Source organism: Epinephelus fuscoguttatus, linkage group LG22 (genome assembly GCF_011397635.1).
Source record: "Epinephelus fuscoguttatus linkage group LG22, E.fuscoguttatus.final_Chr_v1".
Taxonomy (NCBI): Eukaryota; Metazoa; Chordata; class Actinopteri; order Perciformes; family Serranidae; genus Epinephelus; species Epinephelus fuscoguttatus.
Window position 1 is genome coordinate 21544685 of NC_064773.1, and position 14062 is coordinate 21558746.

A 14062-nucleotide genomic window follows, 5' to 3' on the forward strand; every position below is an offset into this window, starting at 1 on the left:
CGTGACTCTAAGAGTGTGTGGAGTCTTTTTGCTGCTGTTTCATGTGCTTGTTCTGTCAAGTACCTCCAAGTCAGTCAAATGCAGATTCCCGAGGATGTGAGAGGGAGAGAAGAAGAAGAAGTGTGCCCTAACTTGAGATAACTGGCCAGGGATGACAGTTGGTTGCGTCGAGCTATGAGAAGGGGAGATGGAGAGAATAAAGGGAGCAAGAGGAGGAGACGAGGATGGAGATAATGAAGGGCGTATGCCAGCTCCTCCTCCTCTTCTTTTTCTCCCACAGTTTGTTTACTTATATCTTAAAGTTGAGATAAATCTTACACTTTATTTACTCTTTCTCCTTTCCTCCTTCTCTTCCAGGAGCAGGACGGCACTAAGGGGAGCTCTTTGAGTCCTTACCCCCAGCACAATGCTACCTCACCGGGTAAAGAGGATGGCGGAGGTGGAGGGCGGCCCTGCAGTGACGGGGGCTCGGCCACGGGCACCCTGGGGACTCCCGAGAGACGCAAGGGCAGCCTGGCAGACGTGGTGGACACACTGAAACAACGCAAAATGGAGGAGCTGATCAAGAACGAGCCAGAAGGTCAGTGATGAAAGGGGACACTTGTGCGGCCAGATGTGTGATCCACAACTCCCCGCCATCCCCCTGGCTCTGTGCCGCTCTTTTTTGTCACACTCTGTTGTCCCTTGTATCTTCTTCCTTTCGTGCTCTCTTGTTTTCTCTCTATCACTCTCTCCCTCTGTCCCTCTGTTATGAACCCACACACATTCAGATGAGAGGCAAGCCTTTGTTTTTCCAGCACACAGACAGACAGCATCAGCTGTTTGGGCCTATTGTCCACCATGCTTTGCATATCTATCACCCTCTGACAAATAAGATGTGTGCGTGTTTATGTGTGTGGAGTGTATGCCGGAGTGTGTGAAAAGCCGAACTCTCCAAATGCTTCCCAGCTTTCATTCCAAAAGAAGAGACACTTATATTGAGATTTCTTTCTGCTAAACGATCATAAAGGGTTAAATGCATCCTATCACCTTTCCTACTACCTTTTAACCCTTTGAATAATGCTCTCTCAACCACGAGATAAACATTTTGTACACTGTTGAAGACAATAAACCAGATTTTTGCCTGGGGCAACCTTGCATAGCTCGATTAGCCCCCACATTTCATTCACAAATTTAGCCTTGGGCTAACAGTCGGAGTCAATGGATAAAATTAGCTCATGGCAAGCTCTAATTTCTCATTGGGCACATAAATGGGGGCTTAAGTCACTATGAAATGCATGTGATGGTGCTAATGTGATAAAGAGATTACCAACAGGTGTCCATCTGATGCATAATATAAATAACATTGTGCTTTATTGGTGAAGATAACTTTCATGCGCTGCACAGGGAGGTCAGCGTCAGTTCGAAAAACAGGTACTTGAAGGCAGTAGGGATTCACTGCCTTGCTCAAAGGCCCTTAAAGGTACACTACACAGAATAACCTTTAACCATACAGAAGTAATACCTCTCAGTTATCACTTATGACCCACTGGAAGTGTGTGGGGGGTGTGTTTTTCCTGCAAAGACTGCCCTCTGCCTGGATTTTCATACCTTCTTCTTATCGTCTATGTTTAGGACGTTTATGGATGTGTACTCCCACAGCACTTAGATGAGGTTCGGGGTTATTAAAAGGTAGCGATCAGGTGAGGGTTGCAGGTTGCAACCAGCTGAAACCGGAGTTGAATTATCCGCAGAGGTCTCCTCCTCTCCAAAACAAACAGACCTGGTCATTTAAACCGGTAAAAACACTGAATAAAGTAGTTGCACGTCACAAATCAGTGTTATCCTACATACTGGACTTTTAAGCACAGACATCCAAGAGACACAGCGCAGAGAAAACGTAAATATAGTGAGGCAACATGCTAAACGAGAGTGAATCTGGGGTTGGATTTTCACAATCCTGTGTAGTATACCTTTAAGCAAACTAGATTAGGCGTCTACATGGGCAAAATTGTTGGACCCAGACCAAAAAGGACCTGTGGTAAACCTGTCCAAACCCAAACACAAGACCTGAAGAGACCCGAGGATAATTGAACCCGATCCACAATGCGGTCAGGACCTCTATAGCAGATGCAACCAGTAGATCTTCTTATACACTTCCATACTTTCCCTCTAGCTTCTAAATCCACCACTGCTGTGCACTGAGATTTCTTTTTCAAACATCTCTGAACTGTATGCAGCCCCGTACAGCACTGTGTTCCGAAAGGTGAAAGAACAGTGCAGCGGTACAGTGTGTGTCTGTCTTTTAAGTGTAGGTGTTCATGTGTTGGTGTGTGTTCCGGCAGTGCATCAACAGGCTTTCATTTCAAGCTGCGATGCGCTAACCTTATTTTTTCCATGCTTTTTTCTGCAAGGTTTTTCAAAGCACCCGAGACTGCCGGTCAGTTCTCGCCGTCTGGTTGTTTTTATTCCAGTCAATAGAGAGGCCTGTTGTGGCACATTTTACAAAAAAAAGAGAGAGAGAAAGAAAGAAAGAAAATACTGGGCTGTTTGTCGAGCTGAGCTGTAATTGAGGTGTGTTTTGGGTTGTTCGCTGCTTCGCTGGACCTCGTGAACTGGCTGCACAGGGAAAAAAACCAACAATAATGGATCTTTATGAGTCAGCCAGCGCAGAAACAGAGAGACGGAGAGAAGAGAGAGAGGGAGATGTAAAGACAAGACGGAAGAAGAGAAGGGTGAAGGAGAGAGAGAGAGAGCAGTGTCTTCACAGACCCCATTAGCAGAGTGCCACAGTGGTGCGGCATCCAAACCAACCCGGAGCATTATCTGCCCTACGTTTAAATGAAACGCGCTAACAAAAGGCCCCAGCGCCTGCAGACCCAGCACACACATGCACACACACACACACACAAACCCAGGCCAAGCAAGAGAGAAAGGAAGAAAGAAAAGAGAGTAAAGGAAGAAAAGGGATGCTGAGAAAAGATGAAGAGAGGCAGAGGGAAATGGAGGGGGGGGGATTGGAGAGAAACGACGAGGGGCGGTATTGAACGCGAGATAGAAATCCCTTTTCTGTGCCCGGCTAGCTATTGTTTGGCTGTGTGGCTCACAAAGGCCATTAGCAGCAAACAGCAGGTTGGGATGAAAATTTAATGAAGGCTTTAATCATTATGAAAGGCCTGGAATATTACTGCTCTCTCTCTCTTACACACACACACACACACACACACACACACACACACATACACACTCACACACTGCTTCCAGCTGGATCAATGACACACACACACACACACACACACACACACACACACACACACACACACATTTAGAGTCTAGGAGCATTAACACTAGGAGGGATGTGAACAAGGGGCCAAAGACACAAAATGGGTCAGAAAACGATAAACATCTCGAAACAGAATGAGAAGCTTGACTTATCGAAGGCAAGCCTGGAGTGAGACATCTCACACACACACACACACACATAGACAATCAGGCACACACACACACACACACACACAAATATGGCTTAAGTTTGAAAGATATAGTTCTGTGTCTGTGGCTAGTGTTGCTCTACTTAGGCTAGATGAATGGAGAATGGTAGATACTAGGTCAGTGTGTGTGTATGTGTGTGCTGTTTAAGCCTTTGGGAGCATGTATACTTGTGTGTGTGTGTATTTGCATATGTATTTGTGACAGTGTGTGTGTGTACGTGTGTGTTATGGCAAGGATTGCATTTTGCATGCATGCAAGGTGTGTATGTGTGTTGGCCCTCTAATAAATGACTAGCCATGTTGTCCCCCATGGCCTGGCCCAACCATGCTCCACCGCTCCCCTGCTCTCTCCATTCATCTCCTGTCTTACTCCACCGGCCACCTGCTACCCTGGAGATACACACTCTCACACACACACACACACCGGTACATGTATGTGCAGACGCACAAACGCTGCCTTCAATAAATTCTTCAGGAGCGACAGGGAGGAACAGTGAAGATAAGAATGCCATGACACTCACTCGCGCGTGTGTGTGTGTGTGCTTGTGCTTGTGTTTGTGTTTATGTGTGTGTTTGTTTGGACCCGAGGCGAGAGGCTGCTGGGTGAGCGGCTCGTGCTGCAGCGTGTGTGTGTGTCATTACGTGGAATAATGAGAGCAGAGTGCAGAGCGTCGCGGGAGGTGAGGGGTCGAGAGGAGAGCCGGTGTTAAAGCCCGAGAGAGATGGCTGCACACACACCTGTGCGGCTGAACACACACACACACACACACACACACACACACACACACACACACACACACACACCTGGACCGTTCCCTTGGACTCGCCGTTTAACCTCTTGTGACTTTTGTGCCACAGAGCAGGGCCTGGTGATAATCTATTAGACCAGCGGTGGGAGAAGACATGCATCTGATAGACAGACAGACAGAGTGAGATGATAAACTGCGAAATAAAAGAAGAAGAAAAACGGGGGGAATTAAAAGGAGGAGAAACATCACTAAATGGGGCACAGATGTTCATCTCGGCCCCTGGAGTGGTGCCTCCGCTGCCCTGGACTTTCACCAGACACTCAGCCTCATTCCTCCTCTCCTCTCCTCTCCTCTCCTCTCCTCTCCTCTCCTCTCCTCTCCTCTCCCTCTTCCTCTTCCTCTTCCTCTTCTCCTCTAACTGTAAGTGGCTCACAGTCAGTGCCAGCTGAGCTCCATCTCGGGACCTGTCTGTTGACCCTCTGCTACCCAGCTCCAGCTACCCGTCACTGGGGCTCCGTGGCCTCCGGGACTTTTTCTGTTATCTCTTTTTTTTTTTTAATGTCTAACCTCTGCTGTGAACCGCTCCTCCACTATAATTGTGTTTCCACTATATATCTTTTTAGCTGAATAACCCTTTTGACACTGCATTTTGCCTAAATGATGTGAGTCATCCATCACTTAACGTGCAGAGTTGCCAGTTTTCACTCGATTTTTTTGTTTTTGTTTTGAAAATGAAGTTCTTTGCTTTTTATTCAGCAGCCAGATTTGTCAGTATTCCTCAGTTCTCTGCACTCCCAGTGTCAACACTTCACTTCCTGTGAAAAAAAAAACCTGTGATAGAAATTTGTATTGATTCAGCAGCAATTTAATGCCACCATCGTCTTCTAAATTTCAGAATTAAACTTCTTTAAAGGCTGATTTTAACAATTAAGATGTCTTTCCCTAAAAAGGAGAAGAAAAACACACTCAAATTGCCCACTTTCATGTGAGCTGACATCCAGTTTGACACAATGATTGCTACTCTTATAAAAAATAGCTTAGCGCTGTAAATAATTTTGCACTGAGCTTGATTGTGTGGCTTCGGTGGTCACCTCTCTTGGCGGTGACGTCGTCAGGGTCAACAAATGGCAATATCTTGTTGTTTTACCGAGCCATGGCGCAGCTCTGGGGTCAGACCCTGCCCTCTATATAGCGCGGCCTTGACCTGAACACACGTGCAGGGAAACAAGAGGCGCACTCATGCACACACACACACAGCCTCGCCCGTGCACACCCTCACGCACAATGTGCAGGTTTATAGCCGCGCCGGCAACCTTGAGGTCAACCAGAATGGTGTTTTTATAGCTGAGCGTAGTCTCTGCTCCAAGGCACTGGTTTCCATACTGAAAATGCCAACTCAATGACAGATGTCACACACACACACAGACACATGCTCACACATGCACGCACAGCACTTCATCTATTTTCAAGGCAGGGAGGGAACCCAGGGCTTGCTTTTAGAGAGCACTGAGGCATTTTATAGGACAGCACTTAGGCAAGGCCATTGTGCCACACAAGCACACAGTGGCTGGAGCTCCCTCACGCCTCCGTACACTCCAATGGGTGACAATGGGAAGGGCGGATACATTCTGCCAAGAAGAAGGAGAGAGGGAGAGAAAGGGAGGAGAAAAAAAAGAGCCGAAGAAGTGGAAGGATTGAGGCAGTCTCTGGTTCATCCGTCCATCAGACCACCCCCCTTCTTCACTTTACTTAATCCTTCAACTGCTCCGCTATATGGGGGGTTATGTCACACACACACACACACACACATGCGCACACACTATAAACATCAACAATGGCGTATAAAACCCAAGTCATCACATGGGCCTGTGACTTTTAGGCACAGATCTCTGAGGGGAATTTGTGGACTGCAACGCACACATACTCGTACAGCAGCAGGTTCACAGCCCTAGCGTGGGAGCGGGCGAATGTCTTTATGTGATTTCCACCCTTTGTCGGTAATTAGTTAGTTGTATAAATTAACATGAAGTGCAGCAGGACTCTTACAGCCATTGTTTGTCGAGATCATTCTTCTCGCGCTGGGAAAAGGAAGGCGAATGAAACGAAACAGAGGGGGAGGTTGAAAGAGGGAATTGTTTTTTCTTTTCTCTAATTCACCACAAGTGAAAAAGAAAGTTCAGGCAAGCCAGGAAAAGTGCGATTTTGTTGTCCTGTTTGCCAGTTAAAGGCCTCTAAATACACAGTCAGCGTTCGCTAAAGAGGAGCTGACACTGTGCTTATGAGACTAACTCTGCCTTGAACCTCTAACTAAAGAGATTTGAACTCTATGCGTTGTTTTTTATGCTACGCCTCCAATCCTGTGACCTGGCAAAGAAAAACTAAAACGCCAGTGGTGATATTGAAACGTTCTGTGCACAGATTGAAAAAGAATCTCTCTTTGCACCAATAAAACTCACTTTGAAGCAGACTAAGAGCTCGCGCTTCATGTCGCTCATCTAAAAGAACCATTTCTTTTTTATTTATCGCTCTTCCCAGTTATCCGAGTGTCAGTTAACTTCACTGCGTTTTTTAATAGATGGGGGGAAAATCATCATGGACATGGCTTCCAATTCAAATCGAGTCAATTTGTGGTTTTTTTTTTTTTTTTTTTTTGTCCTTTTGTGGCATGAGAAACAGGCAACGTCATGGGGCGAACCTGAGGCCTATTGTGGGGCTGGCCATTGTTGGCTTGATGAAAGCCGCATTCAAGTCACTTTTCTTATTGAATTGTTTTGCGTCTGCTTTTCAACGTGGCATTCTCTCTCTCAGCCTTGCACGAGACAATCAGTGAGGATGAAACTCCTTTCTACCATTCTTCCCAGTCCAGATGAGTGATATTAAGGCGATGAATAGCGTGCGTGTGTGTGTGTGTATGTGTGTGTGTGCGAGAGTGTTTTGGGGGAAAAGCAGTGCCCCAGCTTTTGTCCAATACATGAGCATAAAGGGGCTTAGAGAGAGGAGAGAGGGTCCTGTGGTTTTCCTGATGGTGTGTGTGTGTGTCTGTGTGTGTTATTGGCCTCCCGGCGTGGCATTAAGTTAAGGACAAAGGCCTGAGGTTCATGAATCAGCCAGGGCTTCCATAGCGTGGCTATTGTGACACATCCACAATATTACTGTCCTACAGTATTTGTATTTGCATGTGTGTATTCTTGTCTTGTTGGTACCTGGTGATGAAGACGCTAGTGGGAGTGTTTATGCGTTTATTTCTTCGCATTAGGAACGTATTTGTGCACTTACTGTTTGTCATGCAATCATATTAATATGTTTGGGTGTCTGTGTGTGTATTATTGTGAGTCAGACTGTCCCACATAAAGGCCTCCTGTCACCAACTCCCAAATGTTAGACAGGCCCCAGTGTTTTGGCATCCGCCCATTGACTTCCATTCAGCGCCATGTCCCATGACCAAATCAGTGGAATTCATGATTTATCTTTTCAGCGTTCTCATAAACTCTCTTCATTTGCACGCCCTGTTGTTGTTTTCTCTTCTATTTCTGCGATCACCCTTTCTCGGGTCTTTTCTCCCATTGCCATGGAGAGACGGAGGAATGTTTTTATGCTGCAAAATGGCTGCAAGATGAATGAGTTTTGTGTAAAGTGCGCCGACTTTTGTCCCTCAATTACTTTATCAAAAGGATATGAAATGCAGCTGAAACATCTTAAAACTTTCCCTTTGAAGGCATTTAAGCAACAAATAACGCTCTGAGAAACACTGTGGAAAGGAATTGCTTCTTGGAGTTCAACCAGTTTTCAAAAGGCCAGACGACTGCACCCTCAAACATTTTCACTTAATAGGAAGCGTCGTCAAGTGAGCAGATAACTTCAGCAGTCTTCCATTAAGTAGTTTACTGACATACCAGCAGTCACTTTGTGAGTAGGTGGATGCTGCAATTTGGAATGAAACGCTTGACTTTTCATCTTGACATTGTGCCACGGCAAAATATAAAAAGTTCTCACTCTGCTGTGAGCTTTACAGACAGTTCTGTGAACATGCAAATGTTAAAGTGTGTGTGTGCATGGAGGCATTTCTAAGTTTACTTAACTTAGAAATACCTAATTGATGACATCTGTCTTTTCTCATACAGTAGTATTGAAGGCTCAATTACAACTATTTGTAACTCTTTAATACACACGTCGGTAGCAGCCTCGAGAGTTTCCTGGAAAGAACTATGTAATTTGATCCTAATCACGAGGAAAACAGAGACAAAGGTCTGACTTTATTTTAGCTTGAGTTTAGTTAGCAAGTGTGTTGAGTTACAGAACAGTCGGTAATTCCCAGTGAGAAAAACATCTTAACCCAAGTCAATCGTCATTTATTAATCACTAATTTTTTGAAAAATGATTCCTATATGTTCAATTTTAAGCCTATCTCTATACAAATTTCACATTTTTGCATGTTCACCTGAATTTCTGTGACCTTAACCTTGACTTAATTTGAACTCGTACCTTTTCCACTGGACAAAAAGAACCCTCTGGCACCTGCTAACATCTGACTTTTGTATATAATGGGGACAGTTACAATCTCTGTAGTTGTCACATGTATTTATAGGCTCCTGCTCCGATCGGCTTTGATTGACAGTGATGGAAATACTACACTCAGGTGGACACGCTAACCTTAACCCCTTTTCCAGCACGATTCAATGACACACCACCTCAAAATACCCTTCGTCTTCATCCAAACAGTGCTCGAACATCATTCAAAATTTAGTCAGCACACAGTGAGTTTGGTTTATAAAAAAGAAGAGACCACTGTAACATTTTTACTAGCCTCCATGCTGCTTTCTATTGTTTACTAACCTGTTTTCTGGCCTGTTCATGACCATGTACATGGCTCTGGTCTACTGGCAGTTGAAAAGCACTCTATCGTCTATTTACAAAAACTCGCATAGACAAGCTAATTTTGGTGCGGAAAAAAGGTAAAGGTTAGTAATTGACTGGAATGAAAATATTATGAAATTATGCACCCTTAAAATATGGCATTAATGTTTGTTCCATGAATCATAACACTCAGATGAACTAGAAAACAATACAGGAAGCAGAGCTTTAAAGAGATGCTTTTAAATCAGTAAACCATGAGCAAATCAACCAGGCATGGCAAGATGATCACATTCAAGCAGATAAAAGTGAGATTAACTTTCCTTATTGTGATGCATACATACATGTATGTCCATCTATACTACATGCACGCATGCATCTGCTTAAGTGTTTATGTGACCTATATAAACAGGTCCTATACTGTAGGTTCACATCTACAATTTTATGGCGCCTTCATCGCAGCACGTAAGCTTACTGTAGGCTATAATGCACTTTAAATAGACTGGAAGTTAGCTCTGTGTTTGAGCTTATTAGCTGTGGCTGTTTTTGCAAGAGATTGAGTTTGTGTGTCTCCATGCCCTAACTGCTGCATACTACTTGTCTATATAAATATATATATATATATATATATATATGTGTGTGTGTGTGTGTGTGTGTGTGTGTGTAAGTGTGACAGAGGCTACACCCTAGTTTCTTCTTTTTAATCCATGTAGGCTTGTGCGCAAAGTAGCAGAATCTCCTTAGCGCAATTTTTACACATGTGGAAGCATCAGAGCCCCCTATCACCCATGTCAGCAGTGTCCAGCGCAGGATTTAAGGCCTGACACGGATATAAAAGGGGCTTTAACAGCCTGAGTGGAGGCGTGGCATTGGTGTGTATCACTGAGTAGCTCTTGTTAGATTGTCTGCACACACTGCAGTAAAAACACTCATGTACAGTATGTCGCCGCACTTGGGATGACGAACGCACCAGCCTGTGTGACCTGACCAAGGAGCTACCCATGATGCATCAGGGATAGCGAATGGACTCATTCCAGCCGTCCACGTAATCACCACCCACGGGCCACCCTTACCATTTCCGCTCCATCTTATATGACAGATGTCAAGGTGGTGTGCATACTGTTGTGGAGCTTTAGCACTTCAGTCAGTCGCAGAGCAACAAGTCAGTCAGCTAGTTACTCAGTCTTTCAATATGTCAGCCAGTCAGCGAGCAATGGAGGCCAGTCCTGCAGTTGCCAAGAAGTCAGACTCTCAGCTACTCCGTCTTGTAGCTACTCAGACATCCATTCACTCAGCCGCTGCGTCAGCCAGTCACTGTGTCAGCTTTTGAAGCCACAGGGTCTATATTAATTAACCCCTGGCTTGCTGGTCACAGGGCGGGTCCTGCAGATGAAGTGGTGGCGTCTGTGTTGTCAGCCTCAGGGGTCGTGACCCCGAGCCCACAGCAAGACCCGGGCCTTATTTGAGCCAGATGTTGGGAGACAGGCAGTCCCCTCTCCACCCCCCACCCCTTCACTCACATTCTTTTTCCTTCGCTGCTGCTTGGCCAGCGGACCGGCTATCATCAGCCACTCATGTCGGAGCTGTGATGGTCCTCTGGATAGATCGCTGCTGCACTTCTCTGTCTGCCCGTCTGCTCCCCCCCTCATCCCTCCTCAGCCATCCTTCTCTCTCTCCCTCCCTCTCTCCCTCCCTGTGGGATCCCTCTATCCATCCATTCACCTCTACCCCTTCCTCTCCTCTATTTTCACCCCTCCCTCCTTGTTTGGCCCACTGCCCCTTTCCGCTTCGCTCAGGGGAAAGAGTGCCGTGTGTGTGTTGCCTGGCAGCGTGCCCGCTCTCATCGTCCCCCCCGCCTTCTCCTCCTTTTCTCCTACCTCATCCTTCCCTCTTCTGTCTCTTTCCCCCCTCTTATCCCTTGCTTTCCATCCTTGCCCTACCCTCGCTCCTGTCTCTCCTCCCTGCTACCTTCCCTCCATCCCTCTCCTCCTACCTCCTTTTGTCCCCGTCACTCTCTCCACCTGCTTCTAATCACTCCCCCTCCATCTCTTTCACTCCCTGCCTCCATTCATACTTCGCTCTCCGTCTCTTCCCCCCCCCTCCCCTCCTCCCTCCCTCGCCTCTTCCTCGGCTGGGCTCAGGAGCAGTGAACAGGTGTTGTCTCCTTTTGATTTGGGTGCGTTCGGATTAATGCTGTCAGCTCAGCTGTTAAAACAACTGCCACCGCCAGATGCCAGTCAGTTTGGGGCTGGAGCTGTCACCTACACACACACACACACACACACAAACATCCAAACATACGCACACTCAGATGCAAAGCGTGCACACACACAGGGCGACGTGTGCATGTACACACACAAACATGGGGTCCTCTTGGCTCATTGTAATACCGACAAAGCAAATCAGCTGCTGTACGCCAGTCTTGTCTGTAACCCAGGTGTGTGTTTCTGTAGCCTCTCCAAAACATCACCGTCACTGGGTTTAAAAGGGACGTTACGACATGACACCACAGTGATCATTAATACATAGTGAGAGTTGCTCTGAACTCACCAAGACAACTAGAGCCCATCATTTAAAGGTGCCTTACTGTAGGAACAAGTCTTCTCTCTGAATGATGGATTTGCTTCTGTATTCAGCGAGTAAACCTCCAATAAGGCTTGTTTATATTAGCTTGGCCTGTAACTGTGTTTACTTTTGGAGAAACTCTCCATTCTTACGGCGACACATGATTTCTACCTCTCCACCTTCACCTCCCCGCCTTCCTCATGCTCACTTGTTCCTTTCTTTTCTCCAAAACATCACACTCACAAATGTACACCTGAGTCTCGTTCATTCCTCACTCCTCTTTGCTTCATTTCAAAGAGTTACCATGAAACTTCCACCTCATACTTCTCTGATCTGTGTCTGCCTGCGTCACCACAGACTCCCCGCCTGCGCTCACAGCCCTTATCTTTTGGTTGCTTAAATTTAGAATCCTTGTTGTTGAAATTTGTGAGTAAAATGGTGAGTTACTATGAATACCAATGATCAGCCGTGTGTAAGTGGTGTGTAACAGCGCTATTTAAGGCTCCTTTAGATGTGGGTGGAGTTTGCGAGCTTTCCTGTCTGTCCATGTGCGTGAGTGTGTGTGTGTGTGTGTCATATGGTGAGTGGTGGGTTTCGAAGCCGTGATGCTGGTATCTGGGTCCACATTCATGGACACAAAGCATTGAGGGAAACATTCCACAATCACTTCCTTCTGGCAGATTTTTTATCTATCTTTATCTCTCCCGCTCTCAGTGTCTGTCCTCTCTCTCTCTCTCTCTCTCTCTCTCTCCAAATTGAACTCATGTACTGTACTCATGTTTGTTCGCAAGCTTCACACTAGACAGTCTTGTGATGCTGGTTCAAGGAGCTGTCCACGCCGAGACACTGGACACTTGTTTGTTCAGTCATGTCAGTTTGTCTGACACACTCTTACACCCCAAAAGCACACACGCCCAACACACTCCCTAACATTGAGCCCTCTGTCTAGCTCTCCCTGCCCCCCCAGTATCAGTTTACTATGTGAAAACACAGGCGAACGCAGGGTTTCTAGCCCACTAAACTGGACTGGATTGTGCCCCACTTTAGATCACGCCCTCCTCGTCCGTTTTGTTGGTTTGTTTAATTACACTAACGAGGTTACGGCCAAGGTTATCATACCCGACTGTAGTCTCCAGTCTCTTCTGAGCCAAACGTTGTTATGACAATTAGCCCACTCAAAGAGTCATGGGTGTCTTGTCGGAGGAACGGCGGGGGGAGGAGGTGAAGAGGGTCAAAGGCAGACAGGAATGTTCAGGAAGAAAAGAAGTACTGATGCAAGATGTCTGAGAGAAGCAGAAGTCAAAGATTGTATAATATTTATCAGTGAAGTCAGTGTAAGTGTAATTGAATTGACACAGTTAACTTGTTCTGATAAAGACACAGGATTGGTTTGATAAACATCCTAATCATTCATTACTTCCTAGTGTTTATGGTAGATATACCAATTAAATTTTACGCCTAAAACTTATCAAGTTTGAATGGGCGGTCTGCACATTTGAGCTCCAGTTCCCTCCACTCCACTGACTTACATTAGTGGTCTTGAATCTACCAACAAATCGGCATGCAAAAAACATTTTCTAGGCCCACCATCGCTGTAGTTCCCTCGACAAAAAGCCAACAGGATTTTTCTTTCTCCACTGGATTTTGGATTGTTTCAATAAGCTCTGTGGCAGACAAAAGTTTGTGATGCTGACACGTTTTGTTCAGCAAGGTTATCTTCACAAATGAACACCGCTTTTATGATTTTTGAAACATCGCCAGAAGTAAACAGCTAAAGTTAGGCAATGAATGAACCAAACCGCAGTCGCATGACCTAATGCCATGACCGCAATCAGGCTGTAAAGATGGTGTTTTACACGATGTCATTAAATGTCTCCAACAATTTCTGTAGCCTCATTCAGCCACTGCCTTTCTTAAGACACTCAAAGATTCTCAAGTGAGGTATTTACGGGTGTGTTTTATGCCGTAGACAGTCGTCAAAGTCTATTTAGCTTGTGTTATCCAAAATCGTTCATTCATCTTCTAACCGCTTCATCCTCTTGAGGGTCGCGGGGGGGCTGGAGCCTATCCCAGCTGACATCGGGCGAGAGGCAGGGTACATCCTGGACAGGTCACCAGACTATCACAGGGCTGACACATAGAGACAGACAACCATTCACGCTCACATTCACACCTACGGACAATTAAGAGTTATCAATTAACCTAGTCCCCAATCTGCATGTCTTTGGACTGTGGGAGGAAGCCAGAGTGCTTGGAGAGAACCCACGCTGACACGGGGAGAACATGCAAACTCCGAACCGGCAACCCTCTTGCTGTGAGGCGAGAGTGCTAACCACCACACCACCGTGCCGCCCTATCCAAAATCCCATTCAAAAAACTCATGGACTTCAAGACGAAGGAACCAGACGTACAAACACGCTAACTCAT

General features: G+C 46.0%; 1 protein-coding gene across 14 annotated transcripts in view; it reads left to right on the plus strand.

The window, feature by feature from the left end:
• sox5 (SRY-box transcription factor 5) overlaps positions 1-14062 on the plus strand; it is a 311103-nt gene that overhangs the window by 228810 nt on the left and 68231 nt on the right. For all 14 annotated transcript variants that reach the window (XM_049566743.1, XM_049566742.1, XM_049566744.1 and 11 more), the window contains one exon: positions 358-580. In XM_049566743.1, coding sequence (XP_049422700.1) covers positions 358-580 — 223 coding nt within the window. The remainder of the gene's footprint in view (positions 1-357; positions 581-14062) is intronic.